We start from the raw sequence: 16,575 nt of genomic DNA, 5'->3' as shown, positions 1-16,575 counted from the left end.
TTGCCCCTCACCTCTTTAGAGAAGTGTCTCAGAGCTATCTGAGGTGTTGTCTCCCAGGCTGAAGTTCTCATTTTGCCTCAAATAAATCTTAATTGGCTATTCTCACCTTGTGCATCTTTTTTTTTTTAACACCACCAAGCAATTATCCAATACCAGTTGAATGTTCTACATTTCAGCTCAATTCTGACACTACCCAGAAAGAGCATTGGATTTCACAGATTAAGAGCTCAGGAAACCAAGACTGCCCTGTCCCCCACCCTCAACAGATGTCAGTAGCAATTTCAGGTTATCACCTGTGCTTGAAACTGAACAGGACTCTGTGGAGCCCTCACTGCTGTAAAGCCCCATCTGTGTACTCCATTTCTTATTTATAGGAAAAGGTTTTGGTCTCCTAGGCTTTTTCTGAGTTACAAAAAGCAAATTCAAATAGTTACTAATCAGGTTAGTGAGAGGATGCAGAAATCCAGGAAAGGCAGTCAAGAAATAATAGTCAGGTGATAAAATAAAATCCTAGTTTCTCCTCAAGGACAGGGCTTCCCTGGTAGTTTAGATGGTAAAGAATCTGGCTGCAGTGCAAGAGATCCAGGTTCAATTCCTGGGTCAGACAGATCCCTGGAGAAGGGAATGACTACCCACTCCAGTATTCTTGCCTGGGAAATTCCATGGACAGAGGAGCCTGGTGGGCTACAGTCCAAGGGTTGCAAAGAGTTGAATATGACTGAGCAAGGAATATATATAACAATACAATATATATCTCAGAAACTAATTTCCACCCTTCCAGAAAGAGGATGGTGATTACATACTGACCATAACCCATAGAACCTAGACTGGTTGGAACCAGAAGATTGATGATTAAGTGTTCTGAAACACCACTTCGTTACCTCATCATCAACCTATCAGAAGAAAATCAAGCTCCCTATAGCCCTCACTCACTTTTAAATATTGTCTTTAAAAACCCTTCTCTGAAAACCACCAGGGATTTCAAGTGCTTTTGAGCATGAGCTACCCATTCTCCTTGCTTGGTGCCCTGCAATAAATGCTATCCTTTCCTTCACTGCAACCTGGTGTTAGCAAATTGGCTTTGCTATATATGGCAAGTGAGTTGTCTCAAGTTCATTCAGTAACATGCTTTCAATCAGGAAGCTATAAATTAGAGGTTTCAAGGACTCTGTCTTTGGGTTTGACTAATTTGCTAGAGCATCTCACAGAGCTTCAAGAAACAATTTTTTTTCTTTTTTACTAGATTACTGGTCTATTACAAAAGGACATAACTCAGAAACATCCAGATGAAAGAGATACATAGGGCAAAGTATGAGGAAAGGATGAGGGGAGAAGCTTCCATGCTCTCTGGATGTACCACTCTTCCTGAATTTCCCCATGTCCATGGATCTAGGAACTCTGCAAACTCTGTCCTTTTGCATTTTATCTGCCTGCAATGCAGGAGACCAGGGTTTGATCCCTGGGTTGGGAAGATCCACTGGAGAAGGGAATGGTAATCCACTTCAGTATTCTTGCCTGGATAATCCCATAGACAGAGAAGTCTGGTGGGCTACAGTCCATGGGGTTGCAAAGAGTTGGACACGACCGAGTGACTAACACACATGAGAGTATACTTACACTGTCATGGTTGATTAAATCATTGGTCATTGAGGATTAATTCAACCTCCAGCCTCTCTTCCCTCCTCAAAAGTCAGTATAGTGGGACTGAAAATTCCAACCCTTCAATCATATAGTTGATTCTCCTGACAACAAATCTGAGGTGTGGCCCCAAAATCAGCTCATTGCATAATAAAAAACACCTTTATAGCTTAGTCCCCTAATGTGAAATTTCTAGATTTTTAGGAGTTCAGTGCCAGAAATGGCATGAAGATCAAATACATATCTCATAAAACATAGTACCATAGAGGTGCAGCCATATTGAAGGCATAAGGAAAATAAAAGGCTGATTCATATTTAGGGATATGTTTGTGGGTTTATATCAGGGGGATAAAGGTAATGGAGATATCAGGAAATGCTTGTGTCCCAACACATGACATGCAGATGTCATCTCTGCAAATTTTAATTTCTACTTCTAAGAAGTCATGTGGGAAGCAAGGGCAGAGAGCAGCATCCTTTACCTCTGCAGTACTTACGGAGCTCTTACTTTATGCAGGTTCTGAGCCAAGCCATGGGATACAAAGTCATGGCAATTGACTTTGTTTCTGGACAGGAGTCTCTGTCCCATAGGACCACAGACAAAACCAAAAACTACAATTCAGAGAATTAGTCCTGCATGAGTGGTGGCATAAGGTACCATAAGACTATGGAGAAATAAGCACCCAAATGTTCCTGAGATGCTTAGAAATAGTTTCATTAAAAGTTGAAGAAGGAGCAAGTTTGACAATTATATAGGGGGACAAAAGATATTTCTAATAGAAAAAAAGTAATATGGGAAGTTCCCTGGCAGTCCAGCGACTGGGACTTGGTGCGTTCACTGCTATGGTCCAGGGTTCAATCCCTGGTCAGAAGACCCCACAACCTAGCCAAAAAAAAAAAAAAAAAGTAAAAGTAGAAAAACAAAATTTTAATCTTGACTAACTGGATGAATAGTTTACCTCCATAGCTAAGTTATTCACTTCTTATTTGCTCTTTATTCTTCTATTACTCAGTTTCTGGCTCATTATGTCACTGAATTGCTATGATGATCACCAAACTACCTAACCCAAAGATCTGATCTTATTTGACCTGCTTGATACTGTTCACCATTCACTGCTCCAGGAAATTTTTCCTCTTTTGGCTTCTTGTAATCATGACTTTCTGATTCTATTCTTACACCTCTGACCACTTGTTTGTGATTTCCTTTATAAGTGCTCTGTAACAAGGACCTGACAAATATAAAAGGAGGGGAAAAACATAACAGAACAAAGGAATAGTCTTTATCTTGAATTAGGCAATACTGTTAATGCCTATGGAAAATTAGGATAAGATCATTCTTTCAAAAGGCAATAGTCATATAGAAATTAGAAGAAAAAGAGTTTGAGATACACAGTCCAGGATTTAGCTCAAATTTCAGCTTCTGAGCTAAAAGAATATCTTTACTAGATTATAAACATCACCAGGGTAAAGTAAGAATATCTCTGGAGATTCCAGGTATCAAAGAATAGGAATGAACTGGGAAACAGAGATTAAGATAAACAGCAATAAGTGAGTGGGAATTTGATAAAGGCTTTCAGAATGCTTCCGTTTTTGTTATATATAATCTACTATTTTAAAATTTGGCTTTTTAAGTTTCTCTATTTTTTCTGACTGGATCTAGATTTATCAATTCAATGATGTGTGATTAAGAATTTTATTTTGTCTTTCTATTCAAAATCAAGTGCCTTGTGTAAACTTGCCTATGTTCTCTAGAAGTTTTAAGTGAGTTTTGCTTCATGGTAATCACAGCATTTGAGAGCATTCAAGAACTGTATAAAGAGATCCCTCAATTTCAGAAACAGGGTTGGATATCCTGTACCTTCAGATATCATTCCTGAGAAGTTACAACTTCACTTGTTTAATCCCAGGTGGATACAACTAGACTCTAGTCATGAGGAAACAGGGGTCAAACTCAACATGAGAAATAATCTGTTTTTAAAAAAAAAAGAAAAGAAAAATGTCAAGGAAGATGAAGAATAACCAAGGAATTAGTCCCCAGACTAAAGAGGGCTAAAGTGGTATGATCGGAGAAGGCAATGGCACCCTACTCCAGTACTCTTGCTTGGAAAATCCCATGGACGGAGGAGCCTGGAGGGCTGAAGTCCATGGGGTCGCTGAGGGTCGGACACGACTGAGTGACTTCACTTTCACTTTTCACTTTCATGCATTGGAGAAGGAAATGGCAACCCACTCCAGTGTTCTTGCCTGGAGAATTCCAGGGACGGGGGAGCCTGGTGGGCTGCTGTCTATGGGGTCGCATAGAGTCGGACACGACTGAAGTGACTTAGCAGCAGCAAAGTGGTATGATAACTGAATACAACATTTGGATTCTGTACTAAAAGAAAAAGAATTCTCTAAAGGACACTATTTGATCAGTTGACAAAACTGCAGCATGGATAGTAATCAGATAAACATAAAATGCCAATATTCAAGGTACAAAAGTTAAAAATTGCACTTTGGTTACACAATAAAATGTTCTTCAGAAATCCACACTGAAATAAATAGGGAGAAAAGGGCCTGATGTATACAAGGTGTTCTCTTTTCAAATAATTTAATGAAAAAAATATTTCTGCATACCCTACACACAGAAAATGTTGACTCAAAGAAGGAAAATGATGGATGAAACTGAGTAAAGGACAGAGAGTAGACTTTGCATTATTTCTATTAACACTTTCTTTTTCTTACTGTATTTTTTTTAATTTTAGTGAAGCATAGTTGATTTATAATATTGTATATAATATTGTGTTTAATTCCTGCTGTACAACAAAGTGATTCAGTTGTATGCATACATATACATATATATATGTATATACATATACATGCATACATATACATATATATGTATATATTCTTATATATATACATATATATTCTCATATATATATGAGAATACATATATATGTATATATTCTTTTTCATATTATTTTCCATTATGGTTTATCATAGGATATTGAATATAGCTCCTTGTGCTATACAGTAGGATCTTGTTTATCCATCTTATATATAATAGTTTACATCTGCTAATCCCAAACACTTCAAAGATGAATTTGAAAGAAATTGCTACATATAGAAAGAAAAAAAATAGAAAGGAAGAAATCCTGACTATAAGTAACTCTAATAAGCTCATAAGTCCAGAAACTTTTCAAGAAAGATATTTTGGGGCTAGTACACTAAGTTGTTTGAACTAACAAGTGGAATGGCAACTTCAATTGTTCAGGCAATGTCTGTGATATGGCTGAATCCACAACCCAACTTTTCCACAGATAAGGAGGAAGCTGCCTTCTTGTGATGAGTCATTTTTCTTTTTAATGATTTTAAAAACAGAATAGACCATAAATGAATTGGTAAGACTTACTAACAGTACTGGTAGAATAAACAAATCATACATGTACAAAAATTAGTCATTGTTTTTCATACTGACAGGAAATCTATCTGTATCCACTTCTAACACTAAACACTGTTCACTTGGTGATGGTTGTTTGAGACACATTTCCTTTTGTGATACAGAAAAAGAACAGAGGAGAATGTGCAAAATATTGATTACCTTAAAAAATAGATTAATGAAGTCTATAATTTTGCTTTCAAATATAAATATATAAATTGAAGAAAGGTAATAGAATGATGACATGTTACTTAAAGCAGGAACTCCATGTTGCTGAGCATTGAAATTTAGATTACTAATAAATTACAGTTTGCAATTATTGGAAGCATTTATAAAAATATCAGCTATGTGTAGCTATTCATTAAATAACAGTTAATAGTTATGCTAATTTTACTCATTTGCTCTGTATGGTAGGATCAGAAAAACTATGTACAGTTTAACTTATAACCCAATCTGTCTTCTTTCGGCTTCAAAATGTTATCCATTATCGTTATTCTAATAACTTCACTAACCAACATTCATGGTATTTAATTAAACTAAAATATATCTAAGCACTTACAAAAAGAATATGCATAATAACAAGTGCAACAAAGAAGAAGAGTTAAATCCAAAATATTAATCTTAAATTGCATGAATGTGGAGATTATGTGCTTCATTCTTAGAAAAAATTATATTTTCATATCAGATTTAAATCCGGAAAGATGATTAAGAATCAGCCTTACATTTGCATATCATCTTATAGTTTTTAAAGCACATTTATAAGTATTATCTTTTCTGAGTCTCACAATAGCCAGAGATTTTTATCATTTGATTTTTGGAAAGTAGGAAACCAGCTAACTGAGGCTAAGAGATTTGCATGAGGATTTACTGAACTGATGAATAAGGAAGGTGAGACTGGAGCACATGCATTCTAATTGCTAGTCCTGGGTTTGTCTCACACTCCATGGAGAGTCCTTCCACTAATTCAGGGCTCACGTGTCAGTTTTATGATTCTTAGCCACTCTAGAGAGGAAAATGTTGGCAGTCAAGAGCACACTCATGCTTCAGAAATATTACAGGGGCCGTAATGCATATTATATAAGCATATATTGCTGTTACATTGATTTTTTTCTCACATTAATAGTAATACTAAATGTATGATGTGAGGAAGTCTCATTAGACCTACTGCCTAAATGAGGGAACTGAAAGACACTTAAGGATAAGTGAAATTAAAGAAAGCATTAGCAGACAGAAGAGATGTTCTAATTGTACTTTTTCTACATCTCTATAAAATATGTCTTCCTGATTCCTTTAAAAGCGATTTCGTCATACTAACCTTGTTCAAGTTATTTCTACCCCAAATACAAAACAAATAAAAATCAAATTTTGTCTATCTGAAATGTGGCGGGGTCCTATTCACGAAAAGTACCACTCTTACTTCCATGGTACATTTAAAACTGTATTGTTCAAATGTTCAGATTTTATACAAACTGATGACTCATTTAGAGTTGTTCTGTGAAAATAGAACTTGTTTTAATGATGTTTACCCCTCGCTTCCTAAAACTGACAATCTCTTTAGGAGTATGTGCCCTGTATCGAAAGCACAAGACACTAATAAACATGTAATATTCCTTAATCTCACCTAGCTATGTGATCTTTTACAAGTTACTTAACTCTTGGGTTTTTAGATTCCTCATCAGTCAAAATTTAATGCTAACTGCCAAATCCTTGATTCTGAACTGCAGTTTGAAATTAGACCCAGCAACCTCATAATTTGTATAATTTCATTCTCCCCTGATTACCTCAGCAGTTCACACTGGCCTATTAACATGTGAATGCCGATTGAATAAAAGCCTTACACATTTAAATGAAGATATTTCTCTTGTGACATTTTCCATTTGAGCCTTTTGTCTATTGATGTGTGAATATCCAGTATACTACTGTGAAAGTAACCTTGCCTAGGCATCAAGAGACCTAGGGTCTACTCTGGGCTGTGACAGAAAATGTTCATTTAACTTCTGTGAACTGCAGACATTTGGGTGTAAAAAATAAGTATAAAAATATGCATCCTGTCTACCTCATGAAAAAGATATGAGAAATTAGCTGACGCTTAAGTTTTGAACAAGTGAGGTTGCAGGATGATACTGAACAGCACAAACAACACTGATGCATTTCTGTTTTACCTGATGGAGAGATGTGCCGCCAAGAAATGGAAGGCTCTGGTTTCCCAGTGGCCAAACAAGTAAGGGTGACATTGGTTCCTTCATTGATGGTCATATCGTTTGAGATGTCATAAATCTTCGGAGGAACTGAAATGGCAAAACATGCAGTGGTCAGAAAAAAATATGTATATAAAACAGTCTGTTAAACTACATATGATTAACTCCATGTTATCATGCAAACAAACTACGGTGGTGAAATGAACTTATAGCTCAGGATCATCACCTAAACAATGGATTCCCTAGATCTTCAAGATTATCCCAGAGGTTTTTTTGTTGTTGTTGTTGTTTTTCGCTCTTTGATTGGTTTTAAATTTCTGTAGTATATAGCTATGAAATATTTTAGGGTAAATTAAATATTTAATAACAAAAGTTTATATGTTGTTCAAATGTTATTGTGAATACTTTTGTACTAAGTAAACTAGAATATAGTCATCTGTCTGTTCCATCTATATACTTCACTATAATGATGGTTTTCCGGTTGAAATGATTAAAGAAAAATGGAAATCTAGAAGAAATTTAAAATAAAAGGACAGCTATACCTATATGCTGATTTATGAACTAAGTGAGGTAAAACATAGAATTAGGATATATGTTTTCAAGTTCACAAAGGCAATTGGGGCCTCAACTTTTTCATCTGCCAAAGAGCAGGACTGGACTTTCTGATCATTTATGTTCTAAGGAACACAAATTCTAAAGGCTGTGCAAGATATGGTCAATATGTATTTTCTTGTCAGCAAGGAATGGAAATTGGTTGAAATAGGTCTCTTTATGCTGAGATTTCTTGGAACATTTGTTATGCTCTGTAGGTCTATGATAGTGAAAAGGGAAGTACTGTGATGCATTTTTTTTTCCTGATGTATTAAGCTATGGAAACATTTATATCAGAGAAGTAGTGACCGAGGAATAAACTTTGGGAATGATGGATAGGAAAAATACCTAAATTAACTTCTAGGATGTCGGTATTCTCTCAAACAGCAAATGATCACATTTAATCCTTAAACAGTATGGATATGAATCCTGCATCCTCTGCAGACTAGCTGTCTTATATCAGCCTGAGTTCTTCATCTGAAAGCTGGAGATTGTATTAGTACAAACCACATGTAGCTGCTGTGAGAATTAATAAGTTAACATATGTTTAAGGGTTTAGAAAAGTTCCTGGAATTATTGTTAGATATTATTATTATATGCTTTAAAATATATATTTGGTGTTTGAACTTAATTTCACTACTGCTCTTTCCCATGCCTTAAAATTTCGCTGTGAACTTTACCACTTTGATGGTATATATGAATGCCCTGTGCCAGTTTTGGTTTACTATATAAAAATTATAGTATGTTGAAGCTTCAGGTCTAAGCTAAATGGCAATTCAATATACTGATCTCTATTATAAAAACATAATTTTGTAGTGGATTTTTTCTCATTGTTCCATTCTTAGGGTTTCTTTTGGCAAGAGATGTGTTTTCCTAGCTATTTTGAAAACCAGTATCTATAATCTGTCATAGTGATAAATTAAATTACTCATACTTTGAATATCATCTTTGATTTTTTAATGGAACCCAAACTCTGCTACAAGAATATCTGGGAGGATTTGATTACAAACACAAAGTATTTGACTATATATAACTGGTGATGTGATTGAGGAAAAGGTTTATTCTTAAGTGATATACTGTTATAACTGTTTCTAAATGACCTACTTTAATTGGCATGTAAAACATATTAAGATTAAATTCTTCACTGAGCTCTTCTTAAGCAAATAAGCAAAAAATAAAAACCATTCCAAGTAGAAGACTCTTTTTAGCTTAACTGAAACAGAACAGAAATAAAGATATTAAAATACCTTAGGAAGAAAGTAGAGAAAAAAGTGTAAGACTTACTGGTGAACTGAAGATTTAATAAAATTACAGCATTAAACAAAAAATATCCTTTGGATAGATGGATGTAGGTATCAGTTTAATATAGTAAACTATGATAAACACGGGTATATACACATGCTGCTGCTGCTGCTAAGTCAGTCAGTCATATCCGACTCTGTGCGACCCCATAGACGGCAGCCCACCAGGCTCCCCCATCCCTGGGGTTCTCCAGGCAAGAACACTGGAGTGGGTTGCCATTTCCTTCTTCAATGCATGAAAGTGAAAAGTGAAAGTGAAGTCGCTCAGTCGTGTCCGACTCTTAGCGACCCCATGGACTGCAGCCTACCAGGCTCCTCTGTCCATGGGAATTTCCAGGCAAGAGTACTGGTGTGGGTCACCAGTGCCTTCTCCACAATATACACATGCATGTGTGTGTATATATGTATTTATATATACATATGTTTACATAAATATGTATACATATTTATGTATACATATATACATAAATATGTATATATAAATACATATATACCAATATCTACTATTAAACAAAGAAAAAGTTATGTGATACTTTCCTTCTTTATGTAGTACAGCGATATCAGTTTAGTCTGACTAGTTTATTTATTTCAAACATATAACTAATTCAACTTTGGACTATAAATATTTAAGAGAAGTTATGGAGTGCCATAAGACATGCATTCTAGCCTCTAAATTAAATGATTTTCTCAGATTTTATTTGATCTTAAAATTGTTTATTTTCATTTTTACACAAGTACTTGTAGTTAAAGTGGTGAACATAAGTAGTGACTTATATTGTGCTTAATATTAAGCACAATATTTAATTTCACAGAAAAACAGCCAAATCCCTTAGCAATAAACTTAGATTTAACATTTAACTATAGAAAATTCTGTGGTGGGGGAATACTATTGAATTCCAGGCGTGACATGTCAGTCCAGTGATTGCAACCAACTTCTGGAGCTTCATAATTCAGGATATACTATGGTAAAGAAACATCTGGAAAGAGGATGCTAGTAAGAGAAAATCCCTCTGGCAAGGCTCTTCTCTCAAAATGCATCACCTGTTGGCAACAGATGTTGTGTGTAGACAGAGCCAATGAAAATCCTCACATGGACTGTAGCTTGTGGAGGCAAAAGCAGGTGTTCCTTTGCTGAACATTCAGTCATTGAATATTCAGTTCAAGACTTCAAACTTTTACTGAGAATTAGGGAGGGAATAATTCTGGACTCACAGGAAATGCAAAAATTTCCTAACATAATCCTTCACCTCAAGAAACTTAAAATTTAAATAGGGAGGAAGATAGATAAGTAACTAAGAGAAGACAAATATTTATCATGTTTTCCTTTCTCATTTTACATGAGGAACACATGTCTAAACAGGTATGCCTTCAGGGTTCAAAATCATCAGAGATGAATTTTGTGTTCATTTCTTTTAAAGCAAACCATGAAGGATAGTTTATGCACAAAGTTATTCATTGTGGTGCTGTTTATAATAAAGAATAATTATTAATAACCTCAATGTAAGACAAAAGAAATGGAGATATTGGTTAGCTCTGCCTCCAAAATAGGATGTGTTACTGAGGAAGGGTTTGGGATGAATCTGGGGACCATTGGGATAAGATATAAAGGAGGAGAAAGGTGATGTTTCTACTCTGGGTGGCAGGAACAGAGAAGAATGGTAATGTTTCAGATGTTGTAAGACCATCTGGGTCCAGATAACAGTTTGTGTATAAATGGCACATGTGCACATCTAGGAAGAACGCCATTGAACTTTCTAAATGACAAAGCATCATGTCTTATATGTCCAATATTCTATGCACTTGCATAGAAAAAAGTAAAATGAGTTAAAATGACTATTCTAGACATCTATATCTTTTCTATATAACATATCTTGAAATCCTTTAACATTTTTATTTACAAATGTAACTTAAAATCAATTGTTTGAAAAGAAGCATGTTCAATCAGTTTAATAATTTTAAGTCACTAAATAATTACATTTTAATGAGTATTTCAGGTTGCTGTAGAATTATTAATAGTTAAATACCTATGACCTGGACCAGAGCAATAAAGGAATAAGCTATTCATTTAAATATATACTTGTCTAACTTTCAGGAAATTATGATTATAACCTTTAAATTGTTATACATTTGAAGGAATCACTATTGTACCTTTGAATTAATAACCTACTCTGCCTTTAATTAATCATTCACAGGATTCAATTTCAACTAGTATTTACTGCCCTGTTTTCAACTTCTATTCAGTTGATGCCATGGTGGGAGAGGATGATCCATATTTAGATGCATTTATAGATTTAGATTTGTTAAGTGCTAGTCGCTCAGTTGTGTCTGACTCTTTGCAACTCCATGGACTGTAGCCCACCAGGCTCCTCTGTCCATGGAATTTTCCAGGCAAAAATAAGGAGTGGTTAGCCATTCTCTTCTCCAGGGGTTCTTCCTGACCCAGAGATTGAACCCGGGTATCCTGCATTGAGCAGGATTCTTTACCATCTGAGCCACCAGGGAAGCCCTATTTGGTTCATTACAGTAATTCAAATCTCTTACTGGTTTCACTTTCATAAAAAATTACGCTATATGACTTGTCCCAACTGCCTTCTCCATTTGGAACCATCTATCAGTGTCCTTAGAGTATGGACACTACATACCTAAACCAAATGCTAATGATTTCCACACAACCAGGCCACCTGGGATTATTCCCTACTATTTGAACTATGAGAGGCAATAGTTTTTGAGTGTCCTCATGGTTGCTTTTTAAAACTTTTTAAAACTTGTACATAATTTCTAAACTGTATTAAAAAAAATAAGGTTTTTGATTCTTTAACGAGCAGCCTTCACAGATTTAACTTACATTTCTTCAAGCAGCTCATCTTGTAGACTGGAACATGATCATTAAAATTTTGAGAAGTCAAAATAAGGGTGACAAATGTGTACATCACAGGAATCATATGAGCACACTGTTTTATTTTATATGAAAAGTCTGTGCAGGGACTGTGGCCAGGCCCTGGTGTGAGGAAGTCATAATGGAGGAGCCTAGCAGTGTCCATGTGCTCCAGCCTGCTTCCTAATGGGATGGAAGCTGGTGGAAAATGTTTTTTTAAAGCCTGTGCAGATGATTTTCAGAAATAATAAACAGAGTTCCCATCTATAATAAGTTGCATGAGATGTGAGGTTGTGTTACACATAACAGTGAAAGTCCCTAGAGAATGTATTTGATGGTGATCTTGCGTACATGTGTGCTGAGTCCTTCAGTAATATCTGACTCTTTGTGACCCATGGACTGTAGTGCACTAGGCTTCTCTGTCCATGTGACTCTCCAGGCAAGAACACTGGAGTGGGTTGCCATGCCCTCTTCCAGGGAATCTTCCTGATCCAGGGATAGAACCCATATCTCTTATGTCTCCTGCATTGCCAGGCGGCTTCTTTTCCACTAGCACCACCTGGGAAGCCTGATGGCTACTGTAACTTTAAATAAATGCAAGACAAGGATTATTTGGATCTAGACAGTTGCACTGGCTCACTAGAATCAATTAAATGCTTCATCAAGTTCTTAAGTTGTAAGAGTCCATGAAAGACCACAGTACATACAAATCCATTAGGAGAGCTTCTTTAGGCTGCCAGGGCTAAATGCTGAATGAACTATGTATTTAATCTGCCCCACAAACACTGGAAGATTGTTGAAAAACATCAGTTGAGTACTTATCATAGCAACAGTCTGGGCACAAGCATCTAGAAAAGAGTCTGACACATACGGGATACTCAACAATATTTGTTTTATTGTTTCTATGTGCGAGCTAATATTTCTTTGGCTTCATAATGATGCTTTCCCATATAATTTCATACCATTGCAAGTATGATATAATATAAATTCTGAGGATACAGTGAAAATGTAATTATAGTGCCAAGGGTCCTATGTGACTTTTTTCAAGGATTCTCTGAGATTGGGGATTCAATACTTCTTTTAACTTACATAAAATCATGGTAGCTCCCTACTGTATTGCTTACTAGAGTTTTTGCCATGCAAGCCAAGAGAAATAATTGAACAATAATCATAAATGTATTTTCAACAGAATGAACTGTCACATCTTAAGCAGGAGTGTGTATTTTGGTTAGTGCATTATTTTTTTTTTTTCACTTGAGAAGCTATGTAAATTTAAGGTCAAAAGTATTTGACTTGAAGAGTGTGTACATATTATTTCTGTTTTTTTTTTCCCCTCTCCATAGACTTGGAGTCTGAGTTAGTTCGAATAAACTATATCTCTGAAGATTTTCCAAACTGCTTGAGTCAACAAGCTAGACATAACTATAAATCTTCAGAGAATTGGCTTTTTTTGCACTCCCATATCTGGTAATGGCTGGCAATATCAAAAGAACAGTCTTTCTTTCCCTAGGCTGGCACTTCCCTTGTCAGTCTTGGCCAGCCCCCAGAAAGTGAAAGCAGATCTTCGTTATATAACAAACCTCCTGGAAAAGGTGCTGTTCTCAAACTGAGAGAAGAAATTGTTTCATGATTTTTTTTTTTTTTTTTGGCCTAAATTGGCTTGCTGGTGGGTGCTTGATGGCTTCCTGGCCTGCATCTAACTAGCAATATTGTTTTCTCCAGCTCATAGACTACAAACTCACTTTTTATAGTTTATGACATTTCCGAGATTTCTATGGTTTCTCCCCTCATCCCATCACTGATAGGAGGACAATAATAGCTAAGCGTGACTTGTAAATGCAAACTTGCCAGATTTGTGTTTTACCTACTGATGGAATATGCCAGAACTTCTTTGGGGGGCAAGAACATGTTTGAAAAAAAAAATGCGTCTTTCAGACTGCAGTTGAAACTGAATCATGTTGCTTAACTTAGTGTTTCTCCTTTTTTATAAAACCTATGTATAAAATTTTCTCAATCTACTGTGTCCTTCAGGGGATCAGCTACATAAAATTTTAGAACAGGCAAGTGACCTATTTTAATCCACTCATACATTCATTCAACAAGTATTCATCAAGAACCACTTTGACTTAGGGAGATTAATCTTAAGGAATCCATGTCTAAAGAGTTAGAAAGATCTAACACTATTAATTATATTATGGAGTAATAAATCCTATAAAGTAGATTCTGTACAGCAAGGTGTTTGGGACACAAAAGTAGTAAATCAAACTCTGCCTGTGGAGTCAGAATTGGAGGGGATATTGATCTTAAGAAAGGCTTTATGAAACAGATGACATTTGAGTGAAATTTGATGGTTAAAACAGTAGTGTCCTATGTTTCAGGATGATCTGGTAAGACTTTTAGAATCCTGGGGAGGAGAGGGAGGGCACAACTCAAGAGATCCTAAACTGATGGTTTGGAGTGAGCTTCAAACTCCTCTACAGATTTTGGTAACTGATTTACAAGATACCAACAACTTATCTCAATAAGAAGAGACAATGTCTTAATAGCTTGCACTCAGATAGAAAGGTGCTATGAGTAACTTTTCCCCCCCCTGTGTTATTGGTTCATGTCATAGGGATCAAGATGATCAACAATGGAAAGAAGAAAGTGATCATCTGAAAATGATAAACCCTAAAGGATATGGAATTATGGAAAACATCAAGTGGAAATATCTTCCTTCTCTCTTTCCTTTCTCTCCATCTTTGCTTGACTACCTAATATGTGGGTTATAAGTAAGTAATCTATAAATTTTAAGACAGATTTTCTTGTTGAGGAAAGCCATCGGTGTTTGCTAGGTAGATTGCAGTGGCAAATCTCTCTCTCTAGATATATATATTATCTATATAATATATATTGTATAGATAATATATATTAATAATATATTATAATAATTATCAAATAATTGTTAAATATAATAGTAATTATTAGTGGTATAGTGATATATTTATATATTATAAATTATATAGATTATATATACATACATATATGTAAATACACATATATGCACATATGTTATATTAAGACAGCTTAGCCTACATGATAATTAAATGTGATAAAAGACTAAAGAAAGGTCACTGGTTTAGAAAGGATAGGTTTTGTTAGCTTAATATTTAAAGATTTCAGATTTTTCGGTTGAAGGCAAGTTCCTCACCTGCTGAATAAACATTCTTAAAGTAGAAAGATAACATTATTATACAAGATTTTTAATATTTTAGGCATAAAGATTTTATTTTTGCTTCATTTTGGCTAGAGGATCAAGAGCTGGCCTATAAACATACACAAGAATGTTTATATATCAGAGTTCAAATCCCTGCTGTACCTCAGGCTAGCTTCAGCTTCACTTACTGGGATGGTTCAAAGATATAAAATATTACTTAAAATCAGGACCATAATAACAACTACTCCCTCAGGCAGCAGCAGCAGGAAGGCTGGAGCACACTTACAGCAGTGTTGTATATCACAGGGAATCTACAATGACTTTGTAACTCACTCTTCTCCCCAGTAGAAAATAGTTACAAAATACGTAGGAAAAATATCACAACTGAAAAGCCTTACAGCACACAATGTAGGTATCCATTCCTGAGGAAGATTTCTTAAGAAACCAACTATATATCTTTAAAATCTTCAGTGATGATGGCATTTTATTAAGAATTAATAATGAATTTTTTTTCCTGGAAACATTTTGGCAGTATACTTTAAGAACTTTAAAGAATCCAACCCAGTGAGCCAATGGTTTCTGTTCCAGGAATTTCTCTTAAGGAAAGCAGGCACCTCCCTTCTGTATGGTCGCTATTTGCATAAACCTGGTGGCCAGCTCCATTGTTCTGCTAACAATGTGCCAGCAAATGCCCTCTGGAATGGCCTGGATGAACTTTGCTTGCCTCGTCTTTGGCAATGAACTATCTCCATAAACCAGAGGAAACGGCCCAGCTGTGTCATGCTAGAACCCAGCTGTCTTCTTTGCAAATATTTCCCACAGTGAAAAGCTTGCTTTAGCATTTTTTGAAACGCCAGAGAGTCCAATGTCTATCCTTGGACTCATAGAGTTATATTGAAACACCTGGCTCTGGATTTCATGAGGTAAATCTATTCCAGTTCAATATGAGTTCCTTTTGTGAGGCTCCGGTTTTCATAATTGTGTTTTAGTAGATTTTTATATCTAAAGTCTGTTATGCTATGCTGTTTCCTGCATTTGCAGAAAAGATGTGTCTTGTCGGTGCAATCAGGAAAAAAACAAACCGAAAAACAAAACAAAACAAAACAAAACAGCTTCTCTGAAGTACTTTGATTTATCTGTTGTTTGTACCTAATATGTATTTTCCTATTTATAAAGGTGCGTGCTCTGTCATGTCTGACTCTATCTAGCGACGCTATGGACTGTAGCCCACCAGTTTCCCCTGTCCATGGGATTCTCCACGCAAGAATACTGGAATGAGTTACCATTTCCCTCTCCAGCCCATGCCTCTTGTTTCTTGCATTGGCAGGTGAGTTCTTTACCATTAGCACTGCATTAGA

The 16,575-nt window shown here is 35.6% G+C and overlaps 1 protein-coding gene across 1 annotated transcript in view; it reads right to left on the bottom strand.

Moving 5' to 3' along the window:
• NEGR1 (neuronal growth regulator 1) overlaps positions 1 to 16,575 on the bottom strand; it is a 1,046,409-nt gene that overhangs the window by 431,990 nt on the left and 597,844 nt on the right. Inside the window, exon 3 of the mRNA XM_005899820.3 lies at positions 7,219 to 7,344. Coding sequence (XP_005899882.1) covers positions 7,219 to 7,344 — 126 coding nt within the window. The remainder of the gene's footprint in view (positions 1 to 7,218; positions 7,345 to 16,575) is intronic.

The sequence above is a fragment of the Bos mutus genome, chromosome 3, assembly GCF_027580195.1.
Source record: "Bos mutus isolate GX-2022 chromosome 3, NWIPB_WYAK_1.1, whole genome shotgun sequence".
NCBI lineage: Eukaryota > Metazoa > Chordata > Mammalia > Artiodactyla > Bovidae > Bos > Bos mutus.
The sequence above is the reverse complement of the archived record's forward strand: the minus strand, read 5'-3'. Positions and strand labels throughout refer to the sequence as shown.